Source organism: Nerophis ophidion, linkage group LG13 (genome assembly GCF_033978795.1).
Source record: "Nerophis ophidion isolate RoL-2023_Sa linkage group LG13, RoL_Noph_v1.0, whole genome shotgun sequence".
Lineage (NCBI taxonomy): Eukaryota > Metazoa > Chordata > Actinopteri > Syngnathiformes > Syngnathidae > Nerophis > Nerophis ophidion.
The window spans coordinates 51,028,877-51,050,480 of record NC_084623.1 but is presented as its reverse complement, the minus strand read 5'-3'; the positions used below and the strand labels follow the sequence as shown (position 1 = coordinate 51,050,480).

At 39.9% G+C, this 21,604-nt stretch overlaps 1 protein-coding gene across 1 annotated transcript in view; it reads left to right on the top strand.

Moving 5' to 3' along the window:
* The window catches only part of si:ch211-235m3.5 (BICD family-like cargo adapter 1), a 67,898-nt gene that overhangs the window by 19,944 nt on the left and 26,350 nt on the right, over window positions 1-21,604 (top strand). Inside the window, exons 3-4 of the mRNA XM_061919162.1 lie at window positions 14,993-15,112; window positions 17,780-17,926. Of these exons, the coding sequence (XP_061775146.1) occupies window positions 14,993-15,112; window positions 17,780-17,926 (267 nt within the window). The remainder of the gene's footprint in view (window positions 1-14,992; window positions 15,113-17,779; window positions 17,927-21,604) is intronic.

Below are 21,604 nucleotides of genomic sequence, written 5' to 3'. Positions count from 1 at the left end.
CTGCTAAAAAAAAAACGTATTCTGCACAAAGTGCAAAATACTTTGTCGCACTAACTGTGCCGCTTCAGAGTTGCTCAGTTTTAAACCACACATTCTGTAACCCAATAAAGAATCAATAAATACATATGTAAATAAATAAATAAATACCGTAGACACATGATTAAGGAATAGTCATTAACAGTGGCGGGTTGTGCGTTTCTCACCTAGGACTTCAGCGATGTCCGACTTCAACGATTGCCTCTCAAAATACCGTAATTGAGGTCAGCACATGACCATTGCCGGAGAAATACTATACAGAAACTACGCACTACTGAGCATTGAATCGCCTCAATAGTGTACAAGTGAAGTGAAGTGAATTATATTTATATAGCGCTTTTTCTCTAGTGACTCAAAGCGCTTTACATAGTGAAACCCAATATCTAATTTTTACATTTAAACCAGTGTGGGTGGCACTGGGAGCAGGTGGGTAAAGTGTCTTGCCCAAGGACACAACGGCAGTGACAAGGATGGCGGAAGCGGGGATCGAACCTGCAACCCTCAAGTTGCTGGCACGGCCGCTCTACCAACCGAGCTATACCGCCCCAAAACGGGTTATTTTCTGGCGCATTTAGAAATTAATAAACCAGTTGTTTGTGTGCCATGTTGTTCCAGACCACAGCAAACATTACCTAGCTTGCCAAAGATTGTAATGAATCTATCAAAAGAAGACAGCCGGCCGTTTACTTTAACCTGGACACACGCACCTATATCTATGGCCATTAAAAGCCAGTAATTACCGAAGTTATCTCTCTTTCAGAGTAGCCTGTGATTTACTAATGTTTTCCAATGTAAAATGTGCAGAATAAATATTAAATTTCAACATTTCTGTCAACGAAGATTTGCATCAGCCTGCGACACATAGTTATTTTGATAGTAGGCTATTATAACTAGTATAGACACTTATGTCATGTGTTGCCTTCATTATAAGACAGGGGTGTCAAACTCAAATACAGAGTGGGCCAAAATTTAAAACTGAACAAAGCCGCGGGCCGAGGTTGAACAAATTATCAATAGGGACCCAAACAAGTTTTGCGTTGAATATTGAACAAGCAAGGCTTATATAACTTTATAGTGACATGGAACATCGAGTCTCAAATAATAATTAAAGCTGCAAGCAGCGTTGGTCGGGTCCGCCTTTGGCTGCCCCGCTTTGGCTGCTGCCCCCGCGACTGTAGCCCTGGTCTTAGTCAGACCAACATAGAGGTCTTTGTTTCATGTCTCTACGACATTCCTAACAGAAGTTACAAGCAGTTTTGTCTGGAAAAAGGTGACGGCTTTTTACAAAACTTTTATTTTGAAGGGGTAATTTTTAACTTCCTGTTGATTTGAACTGAAAGATGCCAACAATCAATATGTAGGTCTAAGTGAGACCTACATTGAGGTTTTTGTTTCATGTCTGTCCGACATTCCTACCAGAAGTTACAAGCAGTTTTATCTGTTTCCTCTTCCTAGGAGCAGTTTTTTCTGTGTTTTATTCAAAAATTGCAATAGAGCGCAATTTTGAGTTTTAAGGTTTGTTTTTTTCACTAGATCGCAATTTTTGCCAGTCCTGATGTGTGTGCCAAGTTTGGTGAGTTTTGAAGCATTTTAAGGGGGTCAAATATCTCTTCAAAGAGGCCAAAATTGAATATTTTGCGAAAATTTTGTTTTGAAGGGGTTTTTGCCAACTTCCTGTAGATTTTTTGCTATAGAAGGTTCTAATTGGAAATGTAGGTCTAAGTCAGACCTACATAGAGGTTTTGGTTACATGTCTCTACGACATTCCTAACGGAAGTTACAAGCAGTCTGTTTTAATAAAAATATCAATGGCATATCAAACAAAACTTAAATAAAAATATTGTGCCTCTTTTCTGTTTGCTGCCTTCGGAGGTACATATCAAAAATAAATTTTCCACAGGCTCATAATAAATTTGAAAATAAAATAACGGTTTAAACAATCAAGCCTTGAAGTAGCAAGAGAAAGTGGATGAATAAAACATTAATTATTGCTCAGTTTGCTACACTGGTTTGCTTTAACACTGAATACGGAACAAGCAACGCTTACATAACTTAATCATGCAAAAGCAACCATCAAAAAACTAACGAAAAAACATCAATGGTACATTAAGTAAAATCAAGAAAATTAAAAAAGAATGCCTCTATTCCAGGGGTGCCCACACTTTTTCGGCAGGCGAGCTACTTTTCAATTGACCAACTCGAGGGGATCTACCTCATTTATATATATCATTTATATTTATTTATTTATGAAAGAGACATTTTTGTAAACAAGTTAAATGTGTTTAATGATAATACAAGCATGTGTAACACATATAGATGTCTTTCTTTCACGAAGACAAGAATATAAATTGGTGTATTACCTGATTCTGATGACTTGCATTGATTGGAATCAGACAGTAATGATGATAACACCCACATTTTCAAATGGAGGAGAAAAAAAGTTGTCTTTTCTGTACAATACCACATGAAAGTGGTTGGTTTTTGGCATGTAATTCATCCAGCTTCCATACACTTTACAAGAAAAACATTGGCGGCAAATTCCGTAGCTTGCTTGATTGACATTCACGGCACCCGAGGGTCTTGTGAGATGACGCTGGCTGCTGCCAGATCATTATTATGAAAAAATGACAGAGAGGAAGGCGAGAAACACTTTTTATTTCAACAGACTTTCGCGCCGTCCCTTCCGTCAAAACTCTAAAGGCCGACTGCACATTTCCTATCTTCACAATAAAAGCCCTGCTTCATGCTGCCTGCGCTAACAAAATAAGAGTCTCGGAAAGCTGGCGTGCACAAGTGATGTGCACGCCAGCTTTCTGAGGGATCGCTTGTGCACGCCAGTTTTCCGAGACTCTGTATTTAGTTAGCGCAGGCAGCATGAAGCAGGGCTTTTATTGTGAAGATAGGAAATGTGCAGCCGGCCTTTAGAGTTTTGACGGAAGGTACGGCGCGAGAGTCTGTTGAAATAAAAAGTGTTTCTCGCCTTCCTCTCGGTCATTTTTAATAATTAAAACGATCTTGCAGCAGCCAGCGTCATCTCACAAGACCCTCCGGTACCGTGAATGTCATTTAAGTGACGTCTTGGTGAAGATTGATGATCACTAATTTTTAGGACTATTTTTTTTAAAAGCCTGGCCGGAGATCGACTGACACACCCCCCGCGGTCGACTGGTAGCTCGCAATCGACGTAATGGGCACCCTTGCTCTATTCCATTTGCAGCCCTCTGAGGTAAATATCAACATTAACGTTATCACAGGCTAATAAGTTTGAAAATAAAATAACAATGAGGTGGGCAGGGTTAGGGGGGGGCGGGCTGTGTATATTGTAGCGTCCCGGAAGAGTTAGTGCTGCAAGGGATTCTGGGTATTTGTTCTGTATGTTGTGTTCAGTGCAAATGTGTCTGCCATTCTTGTTTGGTGTGGGTTCACAGTGTGGCGCATATTGGTAACAGTGTTAAAGTTGTTTATACGGCCACCCTTAGTGTGACCTGTATGGCTGTTGACCAAGGTATGCATTGCATTCAATTATGTGTGTGTAAAAGCTGCATACATTACGTGGCTCTGCCGGCACGCAGTTTTTTTATGGAGGAAAAGCGGACGTGACGACAGGTTGTAGAGGACGCCTTTAAGGCACACCCCCAATATGGTTGTCCAAGTGGAAATCGGGAGAATGGTTGCCCCGGGAGATTTTCGGGAGGGGCTCTTAACTTCAGGAGTTTCCCGGGAAGTACTACCGGTAAATGCGATGTTACAGCGGCGGGCCAGCTCTAATGTTAATTTGACATGGCCTCAAGGGCCGAATTAAATTACACGGGCCAGAGTTTGACACCCATGTTGTAAGACTTACATACGTTTTTTTAAGTTTTGCAGCTCCAAACAGTTTTATTTTTTAAATCTTTGCTTCAATTTGACTCTTTCAATGTTTTGGGTTGCCGACCCCTGTCCTAACTGATCTTTTTAAATTATATCTCGACTGTTAAATGCGTTAAATCACCCCCAATAAGTCGTGACCATTTGAGAGTCGATTCATTACTTTGGGTTTGGTTTACAAAGCTAGGGACAAAACCTGATTATCTTGTCTGAATCTACACTTGTGGTATACACCATATGGATAATCAGTTGAAGAGTACAAAGTTGTGTCCCGGGATCCACTATTTATTATGTTTGTGTTTTGTGTATCCCTTGTTTTGTAACACAAAGTTAATCTTTAGCAATGATGTGACATAATGGAAAAATATCAGTGCTCAGTCACGTATTAATGAAGTGTTTGAACCTAAGGATGCCGCGTTCACTGTGAAGATAATCAAACAGTTACGTATTTTAAGACTTCTTATCACCTCATTCGGAGGATTTCATTGGACTTTGGAAGGAAGTGTAGTATTTTTCCCCAACTACCTGCAGACACCACACTTTTCTACCTTGTGGCGTAGAAAAAGAGCAGTTGTTTGGTTAAAATGGAATACCAAACATTGCATTCCCTCCCATGTGTCAAGGTCCACAGAATAATAGACCGTTACTGTCTAAGTGGGAAAACCAGACCCCTTCGAAGTGCAGGAAAAGGGCAATTTAGATTAAAAAAAAATGGTCTGTGTAAAGCATAGAAAGACCTGATGTATTTGGTGTTAGGTTTGTTGGAAATGTTGGAGTCTAGAGAGTGTCAATAGAAAACATCATGTCTTTCCCTGGGTCTGTGGTGAGTACGCCGTAGTTTTGTTGTGTCCAGTGACTGTTTAGATCCGGGGTAGGGAACCTATGGCTCTAGAGCCAGATGTGGCTCTTTTGATGACTGCATTTGGCTCTCTTAGAGAAAAATGTAATTTAAAACATTTGTATGCACGTACAACACTTAAGACCTTCAGTAAATCTGTATGTGGAATTAAATTATGGAATGGATTAAGCAAAGCAATCAAACAATGTACTAATATGATCCACTTCAAGAAACTCTTCAAGCTGGAAGTGTTAACAAAGTACAAAAATGAAGAACCATGATAAACATTCTGATTTTACTCACTCATTCATTCTCAAAATAATCTGATTTATCTCATCGTATGGATTAAAATTTAAGCAATTATTTATTTATTTATTTATTTGTATTGTGATTACTTATTACTTATGGAGTATACATTGTGAATACATTGAGAACAGGAAGTGAACAAAAGTTTTAACAACTGTTATGTAAAGAAAAGGGGTAGGATTAAATAAGCTCTGCTTCTTCCTCCTCCTTTTCGAACATGTTGGAAAGGGAAACTGGAAGTTGTGATGTATCATGTTGTATGCTTGCATGTTCCAAATAAACTCAAACTCAAACTCAGATAAATCTTAGCTGACATTGCTTAACGCGATAATTATGAATAATTTCGCTGGTAATCACAGTGCTAAAAATAACGTGCAAAATACAAAAAATTCTCATGCATTTAAAACCATCCATCCGTTTCCTACCGCACCTGTTCAAGAAGTCGCATTAATGGTAAGAAGTATTTTATGTCACAATGGCGGGGGAGGGGGGGGTTGCAGCTTGCTGCGAGGTCGTTCTCCCAGGAAGGCAGACGGACTACTCGGGACATTGCATTTAGGTAAAAACATGATTTAATTTTAACAAAAAAAATATACCAACAAAAATCGCTCACAGCGGAGGCACAACTTGGGCTAAAAAACAAAGCTAACGCATAAACAGACTAAGAACATAAATCAAACAAAACTCACTTGGCATGGCATGAAGCACGAAACTATGGCAAGGCATGAAACAAGTCAGCACAGGGCGACTGACTGGCAAAGACGAGCTTAAATACTGCCTCTGATTAGTGCTCGGGAAGCAGGTGAGCGGGCATTTTGTCCACCAGAGACAGGTGGACAAAAGGAGTAACCAAGGAAACCAGACAAGGGAGTGGAAAAAAACAGGAACTTAAAGAGTCCAAAGGACAAACAGCACATGGCCAAACAAAAACATGATCAACAGACATGACAATTAATTTATTTTATTTATTCTCACCTTAAAACTCATTTGTATACTCCAGCCTTTAAATAGACTCCTTTTTAGACCAGTTGATCTGCCGTTTCTTTTCTTTTTCTCCTATGTCCCACTCTCCCTTGTGGAGGGGGACATATGATCCGGTGGCCATGTACTGCTCGCCTGTGTATCGGCTGGGGACATCTCTGCGCTGCTGATCCGCCTCCGCTTGGGATGGTTTCCTGCTGGCTCCACTGTGAACGGGACTCCCGCTGCTGTGTTGGATCCGCTTTGGACTGGACTCTTGCGACTGTGTTGGATCCATTATGGATTGAACTTTCACAGTATCATGTTAGACCCGCTCGACATCCATGGCTTTCCTCCTCTCCAAGGTTCTCATAGTCATCATTGTCACCGATGTCCCACTGGGTGTGAGTTTTCTTTGCCCTTATGTAGGCCTACCGAGGATGTGGTAGTGGTTTGTGCAGCCCTTTGAGACACTAGTGATTTAGGGCTATATAAGTAAACATTGATTGATTGATTGATTGATTGGTTAGCTTCAGAATAACAATGTTATTGAAAAGAATAAGAGACTTATTATACTCTAAAAATGTTGGTCTTACTTAAAAACGCACGCATTTAGTTGTACTCAGTGTTAAAAAATATGATATGGCTCTCACGGAAATACATTTTGAAATATTTGGCTTTCATGGCTCTCTCAGCCAAAAAGGTTCCCGACCCCTGGTTTAGAAAGTCCCCAGTGTATAAAAAGTATGCGGCAGGATATGAGAACAAGTTACCGACGTCACTGTTCTGCGAGACGATAATAATTCTCGCCGCGGCAACATGACAACAAAACATAAATACGCTGACACGGGCCGACCTCAACCATGGGATTACATTTAAAACAGTTAGAAAGGTCTATGGTGTAGTACACACTGGCACATAAGCCCGAGAATAATGTAGCGATCGCAGGTGATAAGATGCTATTTGTGCTGTTTCCTGGTCAGTAAGATTTGCTCTGCTAGAAAAAAAATCAGCAACGTAATTTGACGAAGGCCAGACTCCAATGTGCAGTCCAGATAGAACACAGTACACTGCTGACACACTGTCCTATAACTGGTGCCCTCATATCTGGCAACATTGTTTCAATTTAGGGTTGTACAGTCCGTGCTTGTAAACGTTATACTTATGTGATAAATGATTAACATAATCAAGCGTAAACTTGAGAACATCTGATTGTTGGGTTGCCTGGTTGTGGATTCTTGGCATGTATAAGTACGTCAATATAGATATCAGGAAGGGTATCCACAGTGGGGCGACAAAGTATTTAGTCAGCCACCAATTGTGCAAGTTCTCCCACTTAAAATGATGACAGAGGTCTGTAATTTTCATCATAGGTACACTTCAACTGTGAAAGACAGAATGTGAAAAAAAATCCAGGAATTCACATTGTAGGAATTTTAAAGATTTTTTTTTGTAAATTATGGTGGAAAATAAGTATTTGTCCCAAGAGCTAGCTTCTGTAGCCGGACCGCCAAGTGCCCTGCCTTCGGCTGCCGCCCAGCTCACAATGCACCCGACCTCTATGGCCCCTCCTATGAGTGGTGAGCCCATTGGAGGGATGACCCACGTTGCCACGTTCGGGCATCTGGTCAGGATGCCACCCGAACGCCTCCCTAGGGATGTGTTTAGGGCACGTCCAGCTGGTAGGAGGCCACGGGGAAGACCCAGGACACGTTGGGAAGACTATGTCTCCCGGCTGGCCTGGGAACGCCTCGGGATCCGCTCGTCGGGACCCAGGATGGACCGCTCGCCTGTATCGGTTGGGGACATCTCTACGCTGCTGATCCGCCTCCGCTTGTGATGGTTTCCTGTGGACGGGACTCTCGCTGCTGTCTTGGATCCGCTTTAACTGAACTCTCGCGGCTGTGTTGGAGCCACTATGGATTGAACTTTCACAGTATCATGTTAGACCCGCTCGACATCCATTGCTTTCGGTCCCCTAGAGGGGGGGGGGGTTGCCCACATCTGAGGTCCTCTCCAAAGTTTCTCATAGTCAGCATTGTCACTGGCGTCCCACTGGATGTGAATTCTCCCTGCCCACTGGGTGTGAGTTTTCCTTGCCCTTTTGTGGGTTCTTCCGAGGATGTTGTAGTCGTAATGATTTGTGCAGTCCTTTGAGACATTTGTGATTTGGGGCTATATAAATAAACATTGATTGATTGATTGATTGATCCCCCGGGAAGAGCTAGACGAAGTGGCTGGAGATAGGGAAGTCTGGGCTTCCCTGCTTAGGCTGCTGCCCCCGCGACCCGACCTCGGATAAGCGGAAGATGATGGATGGATGGATGGATGAATAAGTATTTGGTCACTTCAAACAAGGAAGATCTCTGGCTCTCACAGACCTGTAACTTCTTCTTTAATAAGCTCTTCTGTCCTCCCCTCGTTACCTGTATTAATGGCATTTGTTTGAACTCGTTATCTGTATAAAAGACACCTGTCCACAGCCTATAACAGTCAGACTCCAAACTCTAATATGGCCAAGACCAAAGAGCTGTCGAAGGACACCAGGAAAAGAATTGTGGACCTGCACCAGACTGGGAAGAGTGAATCTACAATAGGCAAGCAGCTTGGTGTGAAAAAATCAACTGTGGGAGCATCCATCCATCCATTTTCTACCGCTTATTCCCTTTTGGGGTCGGGGGGGCGATGGCGCCTATCTCGGCTACAATCGGGCGGAAGGCGGGGTACACCCTGGACAAGTCGCCACCTCATCGCAGGGCCAACACAGATAGAGAAACAACTTTCACACTCACATTCACACACTAGGGCCAATTTAGTGTTGCCAATCAGGTGCATGTCTTTGGAAGTGGGAGGAAGCCGGAGTACCCGGAGGGAACCCACGCATTCACGGGGAGAACATGCAAACGCCACACAGAAAGATCCCGAGCCTGGATTTGAACCCAGGACTGCAGGAACTTCGCATTGTGAGGCAGACGCACTAACCCCTCTGCCACCGTGAAGCCCAACTGTTGGAGCAATGATCAGAAAATGGAAGACATACAAGACCACTGATAATCCCCCTCGATCTCATCCCATGGATTCAAAATGATCATGAGAACGCTGAGCAAAAATCCCAGAACCAAACGGGGGGACCTGGTGAATGACCTGCAGAGAGATGGGACCAAAGTAACAAAGGTTACCATCAGTAACACACTACGCCGACAGGGAATCAAATCCTGCAGTGGCAGACGTGTCCCCCCTGCTTTAGCCAGTTCATGTCCAGGCCCGTCTGAAGTTTGCCAAAGAGCACGTGGATGATACAGCAGAGGATTGGGAGAATGTCATGTGGTCAGATGAAATCAAAATAGAACTTTTTGGTATAAATTCAACTCGTCGTGTTTGGAGGAAGAAGAATACTTAGTTGCATCCCAAGAACACCAAACCTACTGTGAAGCATGGGGGTGGAAACATCATGCTTTGGGGCTGTTTTTCTGCTAAGGGGACAGGACGATTGATCCGTGTTGAGGAAAGAATGAATGGGGCCATGTATCATGAGATTTTGAGCCAAACCCTCCTTCCATCATTGAGAGCTTTGAATGGTTGACCGAATACTTATTTTCCACCATAATTTACAAATAAATTCTTTAAAATTCCTACAATGTGAATTCCTGGATTTTTTTTCACGTTCTGTCTTTCACAGTTAAAGTGTACCTATGATGAAAATTTCAGACCTCTGTCATCATTTTAAGTGGGAGAACTTGCACAATCGGTGGCTGACTAAATACTTTTTTGCCCCACTGTACGTAGATTTAGGCTATGTTCACACTGTAGGTGAGTTGCATCCCAAGAACACCATACCTACTGTGAAGCATGGGGGTGGAAACATCATGCTTTGGGGCTGTTTTTTCTGCTAAGGGGACAGGACGATTGATCCGTGTTAAGGAAAGAATGAATGGGGCCATGTATCGTGAGATTTTGAGCCAAACCCTCCTTCCATCATTGAGAGCTTTGAATGGTTGACCGAATACTTATTTTCCACCATAATTTGCAAATAAATTCTTCAAAATTCCTACAATGTGAATTCCTGGATTTTTTTTCACGTTCTGTCTCTCACAGTTAAAGTGTACCTATGATGAAAATTTCAGACCTCTGTCATCATTTTAAGTGGGAGAACTTGTACAATCGGTGGCTGACTAAATACTTTTTTGCCCCACTGTACGTCGATTTAGGCTATGTTCACACTGTAGGGTCGGATGTCCAATTCGGATTTTTTTTTTAAATCAAATCTGATCTTTTTATGTTGCCGTTCCAAAAAAAAATTTCCAATGTCAATGCAACCTGACCTGTATTTGGTTCATGACGTATTTACGTCGCACACTCTGCACTGCTCATGAAAATAAACAAACTGACTTCAACTCTAGTCGGTCTCATACTGGCACATTTGTGGCATGTCAAGGAGTACAATAAAGACTTCTTATGTGAATCTCGGTATAAGTAGTACGGCGTTGAGGTTGTATTGCATAACTGAGCTGGGGATGAAAACCGTATGAAAAACTATGACCGTGTCCAATCTAGGTATGAATCCAGATTGCAGTTCCACAGGTTGTTATTGAAGATAAATCCTTTGCTGGGGATTCCTCTCGTGGTACCAAGAAAGATGTCAAACTGGGCAAAATCCAGTAATCTCTTTGCTACCCAGCATGACACATAGGGAGGGAAATACAATATGTACTTCTGAGAGGTATAAATATTTCATTTGATGCTGGATCCCACTTCCGAAACATCCCCAGGGAGACCCCTCCTCTGCGTTCTCCCTGGAGGGCTTTAGCTGTAGCTTGGCTTCTCACCTGCCAGATAACTCAGCTTGTGGACTCGGGATGGCCCCGAGGGCTGCAAGGGGCCACATGAAGGGATATCATCTCGGGCTTTGTGTTTTGAACAAATGGAGCGTTCTTCTTGCACTCGTGTCTCTGCTGATTCTCAGCGGGTCGCTGCCTCCATTGTCAGAGAGGTCCGTGTTGACGAGGCCAGCCACTAATTAATGGCATGTCCACAATACACACTTCTCTTCCTCGCAGTGCGTCGGTAAGCTATGTTTTGCTTTTGTTCCTTTTCATGCACTCACATGACCACTGCCTCAAACCCGCCACACTTCCTCAGTACACTCCTTCGGACACGTACACACAAACTGTCCCCTTTAATCCCCCCTGATGTTTTTTTTTTTTTTTACATTTGAATGATGATGATGATGTCACTTAGGAGACCTCTGCTCCATATTTTGCATGACACAATTTTCATCATTTATTCATTGGCCCTGATGGGACTTGACAGGACCCCCCCTCTGAATTGCTGAATAACGAAGGGTCCCAGACTTCAATTGACGGGAAAGAAATTGCTTGTTTATGTAGCCTTCACAATTTCAGCACACCAGCATGACCACAATAGTGTTGAATTGAACATTGAAGAAAACAATCCGCATCACCCCTTGAATATTTTAGTACCGTATTTTTCACTCACATAATTTAGAAGGCGTTTTTTTCCCCCTTTACAGTATATTAGCTGCAACCGACTCCAAGCCACATATATACAATGTGAAATGAGTTATTTACACAGACAGACATTGGAAATGTTTATTTACATACCTTAATTTTTTTCAAAACAATGTCTGTAACAGGGCAGTAAAACGGCTGATCAAACACAACAGAAGTCATTGTATGGGACCCACTAGCTGCGGAAGCGAGCTCTCCAATCAGCTAAACAAACTCAATAAGTCCTCAGACTCAAATAGACTCAATAAGACTCAGCATATTATCTAATGCTAATGTCGCTAGCTTTTTTACGTTAGCTACTTCTCTTTGTTTATAATGTCTATTTTCTGCTGGATTTATTCTCTATTTTGTGCTGCAGCTGTTACATATACTGTAATATTGTACATGCTAATTGATATATATTATATATATGATAAAAATATATAATATATCACTATATATCCTATACTGTACATGTGTTATGTAAATATTACATATATATGTTACATTTGATATTGCTTTAAGTGTATTTTATACCTGCATTGTTCTTTCCATCTTTTCCATCATTTGTAACTCAGCTACTGTGTGGAACAATTTCCCTTGTGGATCATTAAAGTTTGTCAAAGTCTATATGCATGAAAAACCCCCTCATATATCACACATGGGACGGTTATGAGTGAAAAATCCACACGAGTAGAAACGCTATGGGCGGCAAAAAGACGGAACTACTCTTGTACTTCCGCTTAAAAGCTCAGTCTACACAGAAAGGACCTGTAGCAGCCTGCATTGAGCAAACTCGACTAAAATATGGCGCCATTGCACAAACAATAACGCACCTTTTCATTGTATCTGCTTGTTTTTTTTTTAAATATCTGTATTATGGCCTTCAGCTAAGTAAAATACATAAATAATCTGCACCGTATTATCAGCCGCAGAGTTCAAAGGGTAGGCAAAAAGTAGCATCTTATTGTCCGAAATTTTTGTTATTTGCTGCATCTTTTAAGTTTTTTACTGATATCCTGTGACTATAATTGGACATTTAACCCTGGAAGTAGTTTTGAGTAGACATGCATATTGATTCATGTTTCATACTTTTTTTTTTTTTTTTTTAACGGTATGTGCATGTATTGTTCCTTACTTCCTGCAATGAGGAAATCGACGTGTCCTTCACAGCATCGGACTTAAACATCAGTAAACCGCAATGGGGTTTCTATTGTCTTGCGGAAGGAACATATGATTATAAACAAAGTGCTAGGAGCGGGGAGAAAAAAAAACATATGTACATTATGTACAGCATACACAGCTTTGTGGGTATGCACTCTGGAAAGAAAACCCTTAAATATATAATGTTTAATAGAAGACTGAGTGAAAAATACTCAAAGGAGTTGAATACATAGTATAAATAGGAGTTCTATTAACCACAGTTACTTCAGCTCAGGGGTGTCCAAACTTTTTCAACTGAGGGCCGCACACTGGAAAAATTAAAGCATGCCTTTGTGTTATTTTTTGTTTTCAAAACCAATACGATATATATATATATATATATATATATATATATATATATATATATATATATATATATATATATATATATATATATATATATATATATAATGTATGTATGTATGTGTGTATATATATATATATATATATATATATGTATGTATATATATATATATATATATATATATGTATGTATATATATATGTATATATATATATGTATGTATATATATATGTGTATATATATATATATGTATATATATGTATATATATATATATGTATGTATATATATATGTATATATATATATATATATGTATGTATATATATGTATGTATATATCTATATATATGTATGTATATATCTATATATATATATATATATATATCTATATATATATATATATATATATATATATATATATCTATATATATATATATATATATATATATATATATATATAGATATATATATGTATACATATTATACACACATTATATATATATATAATGTGTGTGTGTGGGAAAAATCACAAGACTACTTCATCTCTACAGAACTGTTTCATGAGGGGTTCCCTCAATCATCAGAAAATCTCCTGATGATTGAGAGAACCCCTCATGAAACAGTTCTGTAGAGATGAAGTAGTCTTGTGGTTTTTCCCACACACACACACAAACACACACACACACACACACATATATATATATATATATATATATATATATATATGTATATTTATACAGTAGGGCAAAAAAGTGTTTAGTCAGCCACCGATTGTGCAAGTTCTCCCACTTAAAATGATGACAGAGGTCTGTAATTTTCATCATAGGTACACTTCAACTGTGAGAGACAGAATGTGAAAAAAAAATCCAGGAATTCACATTGTAGGAATTTTAAATAATTTATTTGTAAATTATGGTGGAAAATAAGTATTTGGTAAACCATTCAAAGCTCTCACTGATGTAAGGAGGTTTTGGCTCAAAATCTCATAATACATGGCCGCATTCATTCTTTCCTTAACACGGATCAATCGTCCTGTCCCCTTAGCAGAAAACCCCCCAAAGCATGATGTTTCCACCACCATGCTTCACAGTAGGTGGGGTGTTCTTGGGATGCAACTCAGTATTCTTCTTCCACCAAACACGACGAGTTGAGTTTATACCAAAATAGATACATGGATGATACAGCATAGGATTGGGAGAATGTCATGTGGTCAGATGAAACCAACAAAGAACACAAAATATGCAATATTCCCCCCAAAATAATTTAAACGGGGAATTTTTGAAGTAATTGTAGCCTTAAAAAGTCAAAAATTAATAAAAACATTGCTTAAAAAATTATATTGAACCAAAATCAATGACAGGTTAAAAAAAAATCCCACTAAAATATTCAGGGATCCAAAAGGGCCTTATCCATACAAGTGTTAAAAATAAGTCATACATTTTTTTTTCTTCTGGGTTCAACTTCCATGTATTTTGATTACAAGTTTATATTATTTTTGTTTTGTTTGTCCCATGCCCTTTTTTCCTCATAGAACACGTTTGTTTATGCCACCATGGTTATTTTTCTGAGCAATAACAGTTTTAAAGAATAAAACAGCCTGCATGGCAGCTTTGTGTTGTTAAAGTTAACACTGCAACTTTTTATCATTACATATCACCTGTATTTATGTTTTTTTTTTGTAGTATTTATACAATGTGACGCGGGCCGTTAAGAAATTAGTTGCGGGCCGCAAATGGCCCAAAGGTTGCACTTTGAACATCTTTGCTTTAATATCAATTGATAAACTTTATTTAATAAAGTAGCCAATGGCTTTTTTAAACTCATACTCCGGTCGGATTTGATTAAAAGACAACAAAAATCCTTTGGGAATTCTGTTTTTTTGCATCTCTGTCTTTCACGCCCCCCTCCTCTTTTTGTAGAACCAAAACACAAGTATTTTGTTTAACTGCAATTTGATATACCAACTGTTTACAGGTGATGGAAATGGAGCAGGTGATGTCCAGTGAGCTGCAGACTCTAAAACAGGATCTTCAACAAAAGGCGAACCACAACAGGCCTCAGGAGGAGGAGATGATCAGCGCAATGAAAGAGCAGGTAAATACTCTAGGGGCACCAAAAAAAGGAAAAAGGGAACAATGGTAAACACTTTTTACGATATGTCTTTTCCTCTTTGCTTTTGCTGTTCGTTACAGACTACTGTTAAATTTTTTTAAGAAAGACAACAACTGCATCAATGTTTTCTCTAATAAAGTCACTTTTTAAAGTCCATATTATATGTACGTGAACTTTTTGTAGATTAATTTGGTAATCAAAATATTTACATAGGAGTTAGATTGTGCACCATATTTTTGGGACTATAAGGCGCACTTAAAATTATTTCATTTTCTCAAAAATCGACTGTGCACCTTATAACCCGGTGCACCTAATGTACGGATTAAATATGGTTGTGCCTACCGACCTCGAAGCAATTTTATTTGGCACATGGTGTAATGTTAAGGGTGACCAGTAGATGGCAGTCACACATAAGAGATACGTGTAGACTGCAATATGACGCCAGTAAGCAACACAAAAACTTGAAATTTTCCGTTGAAAATAAAGAATATTACACACAGCACTCAAAAATCTGTCAAGATGTTTTAGGAGGAGTTTGAAGCCGCACTGTTTGATGTATTGTTGGCCCATTACAGCTACCGTAGTCAGTATTACTATGGTGTGTGTTTATAAGGACCGCAAAATGGCACCTATTAGCCGACATACTATCCGGCGTTTTGTTTCACTATATTATGCAAAACCAACTTTTCTTACCTTCTGGTACCTGCTGCTGTGTATTTGAGATCTGCAGAACTCCTGAAAATGTGCGCACCTCCGCCCATGCTTGCCAACCCTCCCGGATTTTCCGGGAGACTCCCGAAATTCAGCGCCTCTCCCGAAAACCTCCCGGGACAAATTTTCTGTCGAAAATCTCCCCAAATTCAGGCGGAGCTAGAGGCCACGCCCCCTCCAGCTCCATGCGGAGCTGAGTGACGGGTATAAAGAGCGTGTCTGCCCAATGACGTTATAACCGGTAATGATCAAGGGCGAGTTCTTGGTTTCTTATGTGGGTTTATTGTTAGGCAGTTTCATTAACGTTCTCCCAGCGCGGTAAAACAACACACAACAACAGCAGTCCGTTTTCGTCTACCGTAAAGCAGTTCGTCTGCCAAACAGCAATGTTGTGACACTCTTAAACAGGACAATACTGCCATCTACTGTACATGCATATGGTTAGAAAAACAAAGATGGACAATTCAACCCTTAATCCAACAATGAGTAGATGAGTGTTATGTGTGTGTAAATGTGTAAATAAATTAACACAGAAATTCAAGTATTTCTTTTATTTATATATATATATGTCTTGATTGGATTATCCAGAGAATAGTGCTCGATACCGTGGTAGAGCGCAATATGTAGATTTTTTATCTCATCAGGAGATAAAAAATCTCCTGATGATTGAGGGAACCCCTCATGAAACAGTTCTGTAGAGATGAAGTAGTCTTGTGATTTTTCCCACACCTACATATATATATATATATATATATATATATATATATATATATATATATATACATATATGTATGTATATATATATATATATATATATATATATATATATATGTATATGTATATATATATATATATATATATATAAATATATATATATATATATATATATGTATGTATATGTATATATATATATATATGTGTGTGTATGTATATGTATATATATATATATATATATATATATATATATATATATATATATATATATATATATATATATATGAAATCAGTGTTTCCCACAAGTCAGGCATCTATTTGTGGTGGTGTGGTCGGGCGGCGGGGGGTGCGGGGGGGTTGGGGATGGGCAGCGGCGGCGATGACCAAGAAGAACGCGGAGTTGGAATATAATTACAACACTTTATGTACATATTTATATACATATTTATATAATATTTACATATTTATATAATATGTAACTACAAGCTCCATTCACAGACAGAGTCCCATTGCTTTTATGAGCGGTCTGGCGAGTCAAAAGCCGGAAAAAAAAAAAAAAAAAAAAAATATATATATATTTTTTTGTAATGAATTTTTTTATTTATTTATTTTTTATTTTATTTTATTTGTGGCGGCCGTAATTCTTTCGTGGCGGGCCTCCACAAATAAATTAATGTGTGGGAAACCCTGGAAATACTTGACGTGGTGAATCTATGAATCTAGCGGTAAATATACTCCTCCCCTCTTAACCACACCCCACCTCCCGAAATCGGAGGTCTCAAGGTTGGCAAGTATGCATCCGCCACTGTAGTCTGTGTTGATGCTGTAGTCGATAAGCTTCTTCTTTTTCACTATCTTCTTTTTATGGGGTATGGCTCTCCTTTAGACCCTTATTTCACCTTTTTTTAGGTACATAACTCCACATGTATTCATTCATAGTTTAAATGCCTTCAGTGACAATGTACAATGTAAATAGTCATGAAAATAAAGAAAACGCATTGAATGAGGAGGTGTGTCCAAACTTTGGGCCTGTACTGTATATATATATATATATATTTTTTTTTTAAATCGATCTTTTATTTTTTTTTAAATCCATTGATAATCGCTTCGCATATGAATCACAATTAATAAAAAAAAATAAAAAAAAACGATAATTTTTTGGACACCCTTAATACTTAATACCTAGGATTCATATTAGTGAATTGGCACCGTGTGTTTGCCCAGGTTTTACGTCTCACCCAGAGGGAACAGGCGCTGGAGGAACGTCTGGAGCACCTCTGTCAGGAGAACGCCGAGCTGCGAGACAATCTGTCCTCTTTGAACACGCGTCTGGCCACGCACGACCTGCTCAACCTGCAGCACAGTCAACAGGTACGCACACACTGCTGACAAAATATAAGACAAAAAGACTAGATTTTAGGGAAAAAATACTAAAAACAAGTTATATTATCTATTCATGCAGCTAGATTCTTTTTTTTTTTTTTTTTAACTTGATATGAGGTAGCGACTTGTCCAGGGTGTACCCCGCCTTCCGCCCGATTGTAGCTGAGATAGGCGCCAGCGCACCCCGCGACCCCGAAAGGGAATAAGCGGTAGAAAATGGATGGATGGATGGATGATCTGACATCCTAAATTAAGGTTTATAAATCTTGATTTCTGTGTTGGCCCTGCGATGAGGTGGCGACTTGTACAGGGTGTACCCCGCCTTCCGCCCGATTGTAGCTGAGATAGGCGCCAGCGCCCCCCCGCCACCCCGAACGGGAATAAGCGGTAGAAAAATGGATGGATGGATTGTTAAATTGTAATAAGAAACACATATTTAATTGGCCGTGATATATTTTCTTAAAATAAGGCCAATAATGTGTTGCGATCTGCTGCTCAGATCTACACTATTTATTTTTCCATTTTGTATATTTCTCCGACTCCTTATTTCCTGTTTGCTTTGTCACCTTGGTCACTCATCAGTCCACCTGTTAGTCTCGCCCCGCACACCTGCTACTAATTATCACTATTTAAGCCAGTCTTCTCTGTTCATTCGGTCTGGGTTCATAGTTTGCTTTCACGCCACTGTATGTCTGGATTTTGATCATTTGCTTTCTCGCAAGTATTTCTATTCTCGCTAGCTTCTCACGCTAAGCCACTTGTTTTGTCCAGTTTACATACTGATGATTTGTTTTCTCTTTTGTGCCAACGTGCTATTTAAGTTTGTCTATTTTTACTTCCTAGTTTTCATACTAGCGTTTTTTGGTTTGCCTTTTTATTAGCTCCAGTAGTTCTGTTCAGAGCTCCCTTTTTGTAAAATAAATATTTTAAGATCCTACCTTTGTTGTGTTCACGTCAACGCATCCTCGAGGGAATCGAACCCGGCATCACAATGCCCACCAGTCCTCACATAATGCCTTCTTTTGTGGTGGCCTTTATTTTGAAAAGTATCGAAATACATTTTTGAATCGGGACAACCAAATTGTCTTATTTAAATATGTATTTTCTCAATTTGAACAATTTTAGAATAGACGACATATGTTAAAATTAAGAATATGTCATAAAGTCAGTAACTAGAAAAAAGTAAAAAAGCTCTTAAAGCTCGGGAATTAAATTTTTAGAAATAAAATGTTGAAATCTTGTCAAGTGGCAAGGAATTTTCAGTGTACACATAGCAGCACCGCACGCATGCAAATACACAAAATTAAAGAGGCGGCATAGCTCGGTTGGTAGAGTGGCCGTGCCAGCAACTTGAGGGTTGCAGGTTCGATTCCCGCTTGTGCCATCCTAGTTACTGCCGTTGTGTCCTTGGGCAAGACACTTTACCCACCTGCTCCCAGTGCCACCCACACTGGTTTAAATGTAACTTGGATATTGGGTGTCACTATGTAAAGCGCTTTGAGTCACTTGAGAAAAGCGCTATATAAATATAATTCACTTCACTACCTGTCAAAGTGAGTTTGTGATGAACCCCAAGATACAGAAAAGGAGGCAGGCGTTGAATAAGGAAACATGGTTTAGGATTACACGGTTACTCGGCATAGCTCGGTTAGGAGAGTGGCCGTGCTAGCAACCTGAGGGTTCCAGGTTGGATTCCCGCTTCCGCCATCCTAGTCACTGCCGTTGTGTCCTTGGGCAAGACACTTTACCCACCTGCTCCCAGTGCCACCCACACTGGTTTAAATGTAACTTGGATATTGGGTTTCACTATGTAAAGCGCTTTGAGTCACTTGAGAAAAGCGCTATATAAATATAATCCACTTCACTTCACTAAAGATGAAAGGTGCCGAACATACATTGTGTGTCTTAAAATGAACTAAAGTACATCCTAATTGCATTTCCGTCAAGACGAGAAGCCATGAAATGTTTGAAGTTTGAACGGAAGACTTTTAATAACAAAAGGAATGTCACGTCCTTGCATAGACTTCCAGAGTTTCCGCGGGATTTCCGACTGGTGTCGCTGCTGTAGTGGAGCGTTCTGCGAATGCTGTCTGTAGTGACTTTCACTTGCAGCTGTGGATTCCGCACATGTTCGTTGAGTTCTTCTGTCGGCAAACGCTTGGAAACCAGCTTGTCAGGATGCCTGTCTCACTGTACGCTGGATGAGGACACTGCAAAAATGATTTCTATGAAACTTTGTGCATGGGCCAACAAACGTGACTAAAACATGCTGTTTTAAAAAAAAATTAATATCATATGCTCTTAACAGTGTTTATGTCACGAAGTGGTGGTGACGAACCCCAATATGCAGAGATGGCAGGCTTGGTACATGAAAACATGTTTATTTATTTATTTATTTAATTAAATCAACATAAAAATACACAAGATACACCTTCCATTAGTGCAGGGGTCGGGAACCTTTTTGGCTGAGAGAGCCATGAAGGCCAAATATTTTAAAAACGTATTTCCGTGAGAGCCATATTATATTTTGGTAATACTTTGATATAGGGAAGATATTCACCATTAATTAGTTGCTTATTAACATGCAAATACGTATCATATTGGCTCTTAATTAGTCATTTTTAAGTACTTATTAATCAATCAATCAATGTTTATTCATATAGCCCCAAATCACAAATGTCTCAAAGGACTGCACAAATCATTACGACTACGACATCCTCGGAAGAACCCACAAAAGGGCAAGGAAAACTCACACCCAGTGGGCAGGGAGGATTCACATCCAGTGGGACGCCAGTGACAATGCTGACTATGAGAAACCTTGGAGAGGACCTCAGATGTGGGCAACCCCCCCCCCTCTAGGGGACCGAAAGCAATGGATGTCGAGCGGGTCTAACATGATACTGTGAAAGTTCAATCCATAGTGGCTCCAACACAGCTGCGAGAGTTCAGTTCAAGCGGATCCAAGACAGCAGCGAGAGTCCCGTCCACAGGAAACCATCTCAAGCGGAGGCGGATCAGCAGCGTAGAGATGTCCCCAACCGATACACAGGCGAGCGGTCCATCCTGGGTTCCGACGAGCGGCCCATCCTGGGTCTCGACTCTGGACAGCCAGTACTTCATCCATGGTCATCGGACCGGACCCCCTCCGCAAGGGAGGGGGGGACATAGGAGAAAAAAGAAAAGAAGCGGCAGATCAACTGGTCTAAAAAGGGGGTCTATTTAAAGGCTAGAGTATACAGATGAGTTTTAAGGTGAGACTTAAATGCTTCTACTGCCTTTTTCTGCTTGGCCTTATTTTACAAGCAGTAAGCCATTAACTAAGAGTCTTCCCTTATAACCTCAGAATTATTGCTTATTCGTAACCCTAACCCTTATATGGTCCCCTAGTGTCCAAATAACTCTTAATTAAGTCTTTGTTACTTATCAATCAATGATCAATCAATCAATCAATGTTTATTTATATAGCCCCAAATCACAAATGTCTCAAAGGACTGCACAAATCATTACGACTACGACATCCTCGGAAGAACCCACAAAAGGGCAAGGAAAACTCACACCCAGTGGGCAGGGAGAATTCACATCCAGTGGGACGCCAGTGACAATGCTGACTATAAGAAACCTTGGAGAGGACCTCAGATGTGGGCAACCCCCCCCCCCTCTAGGGGA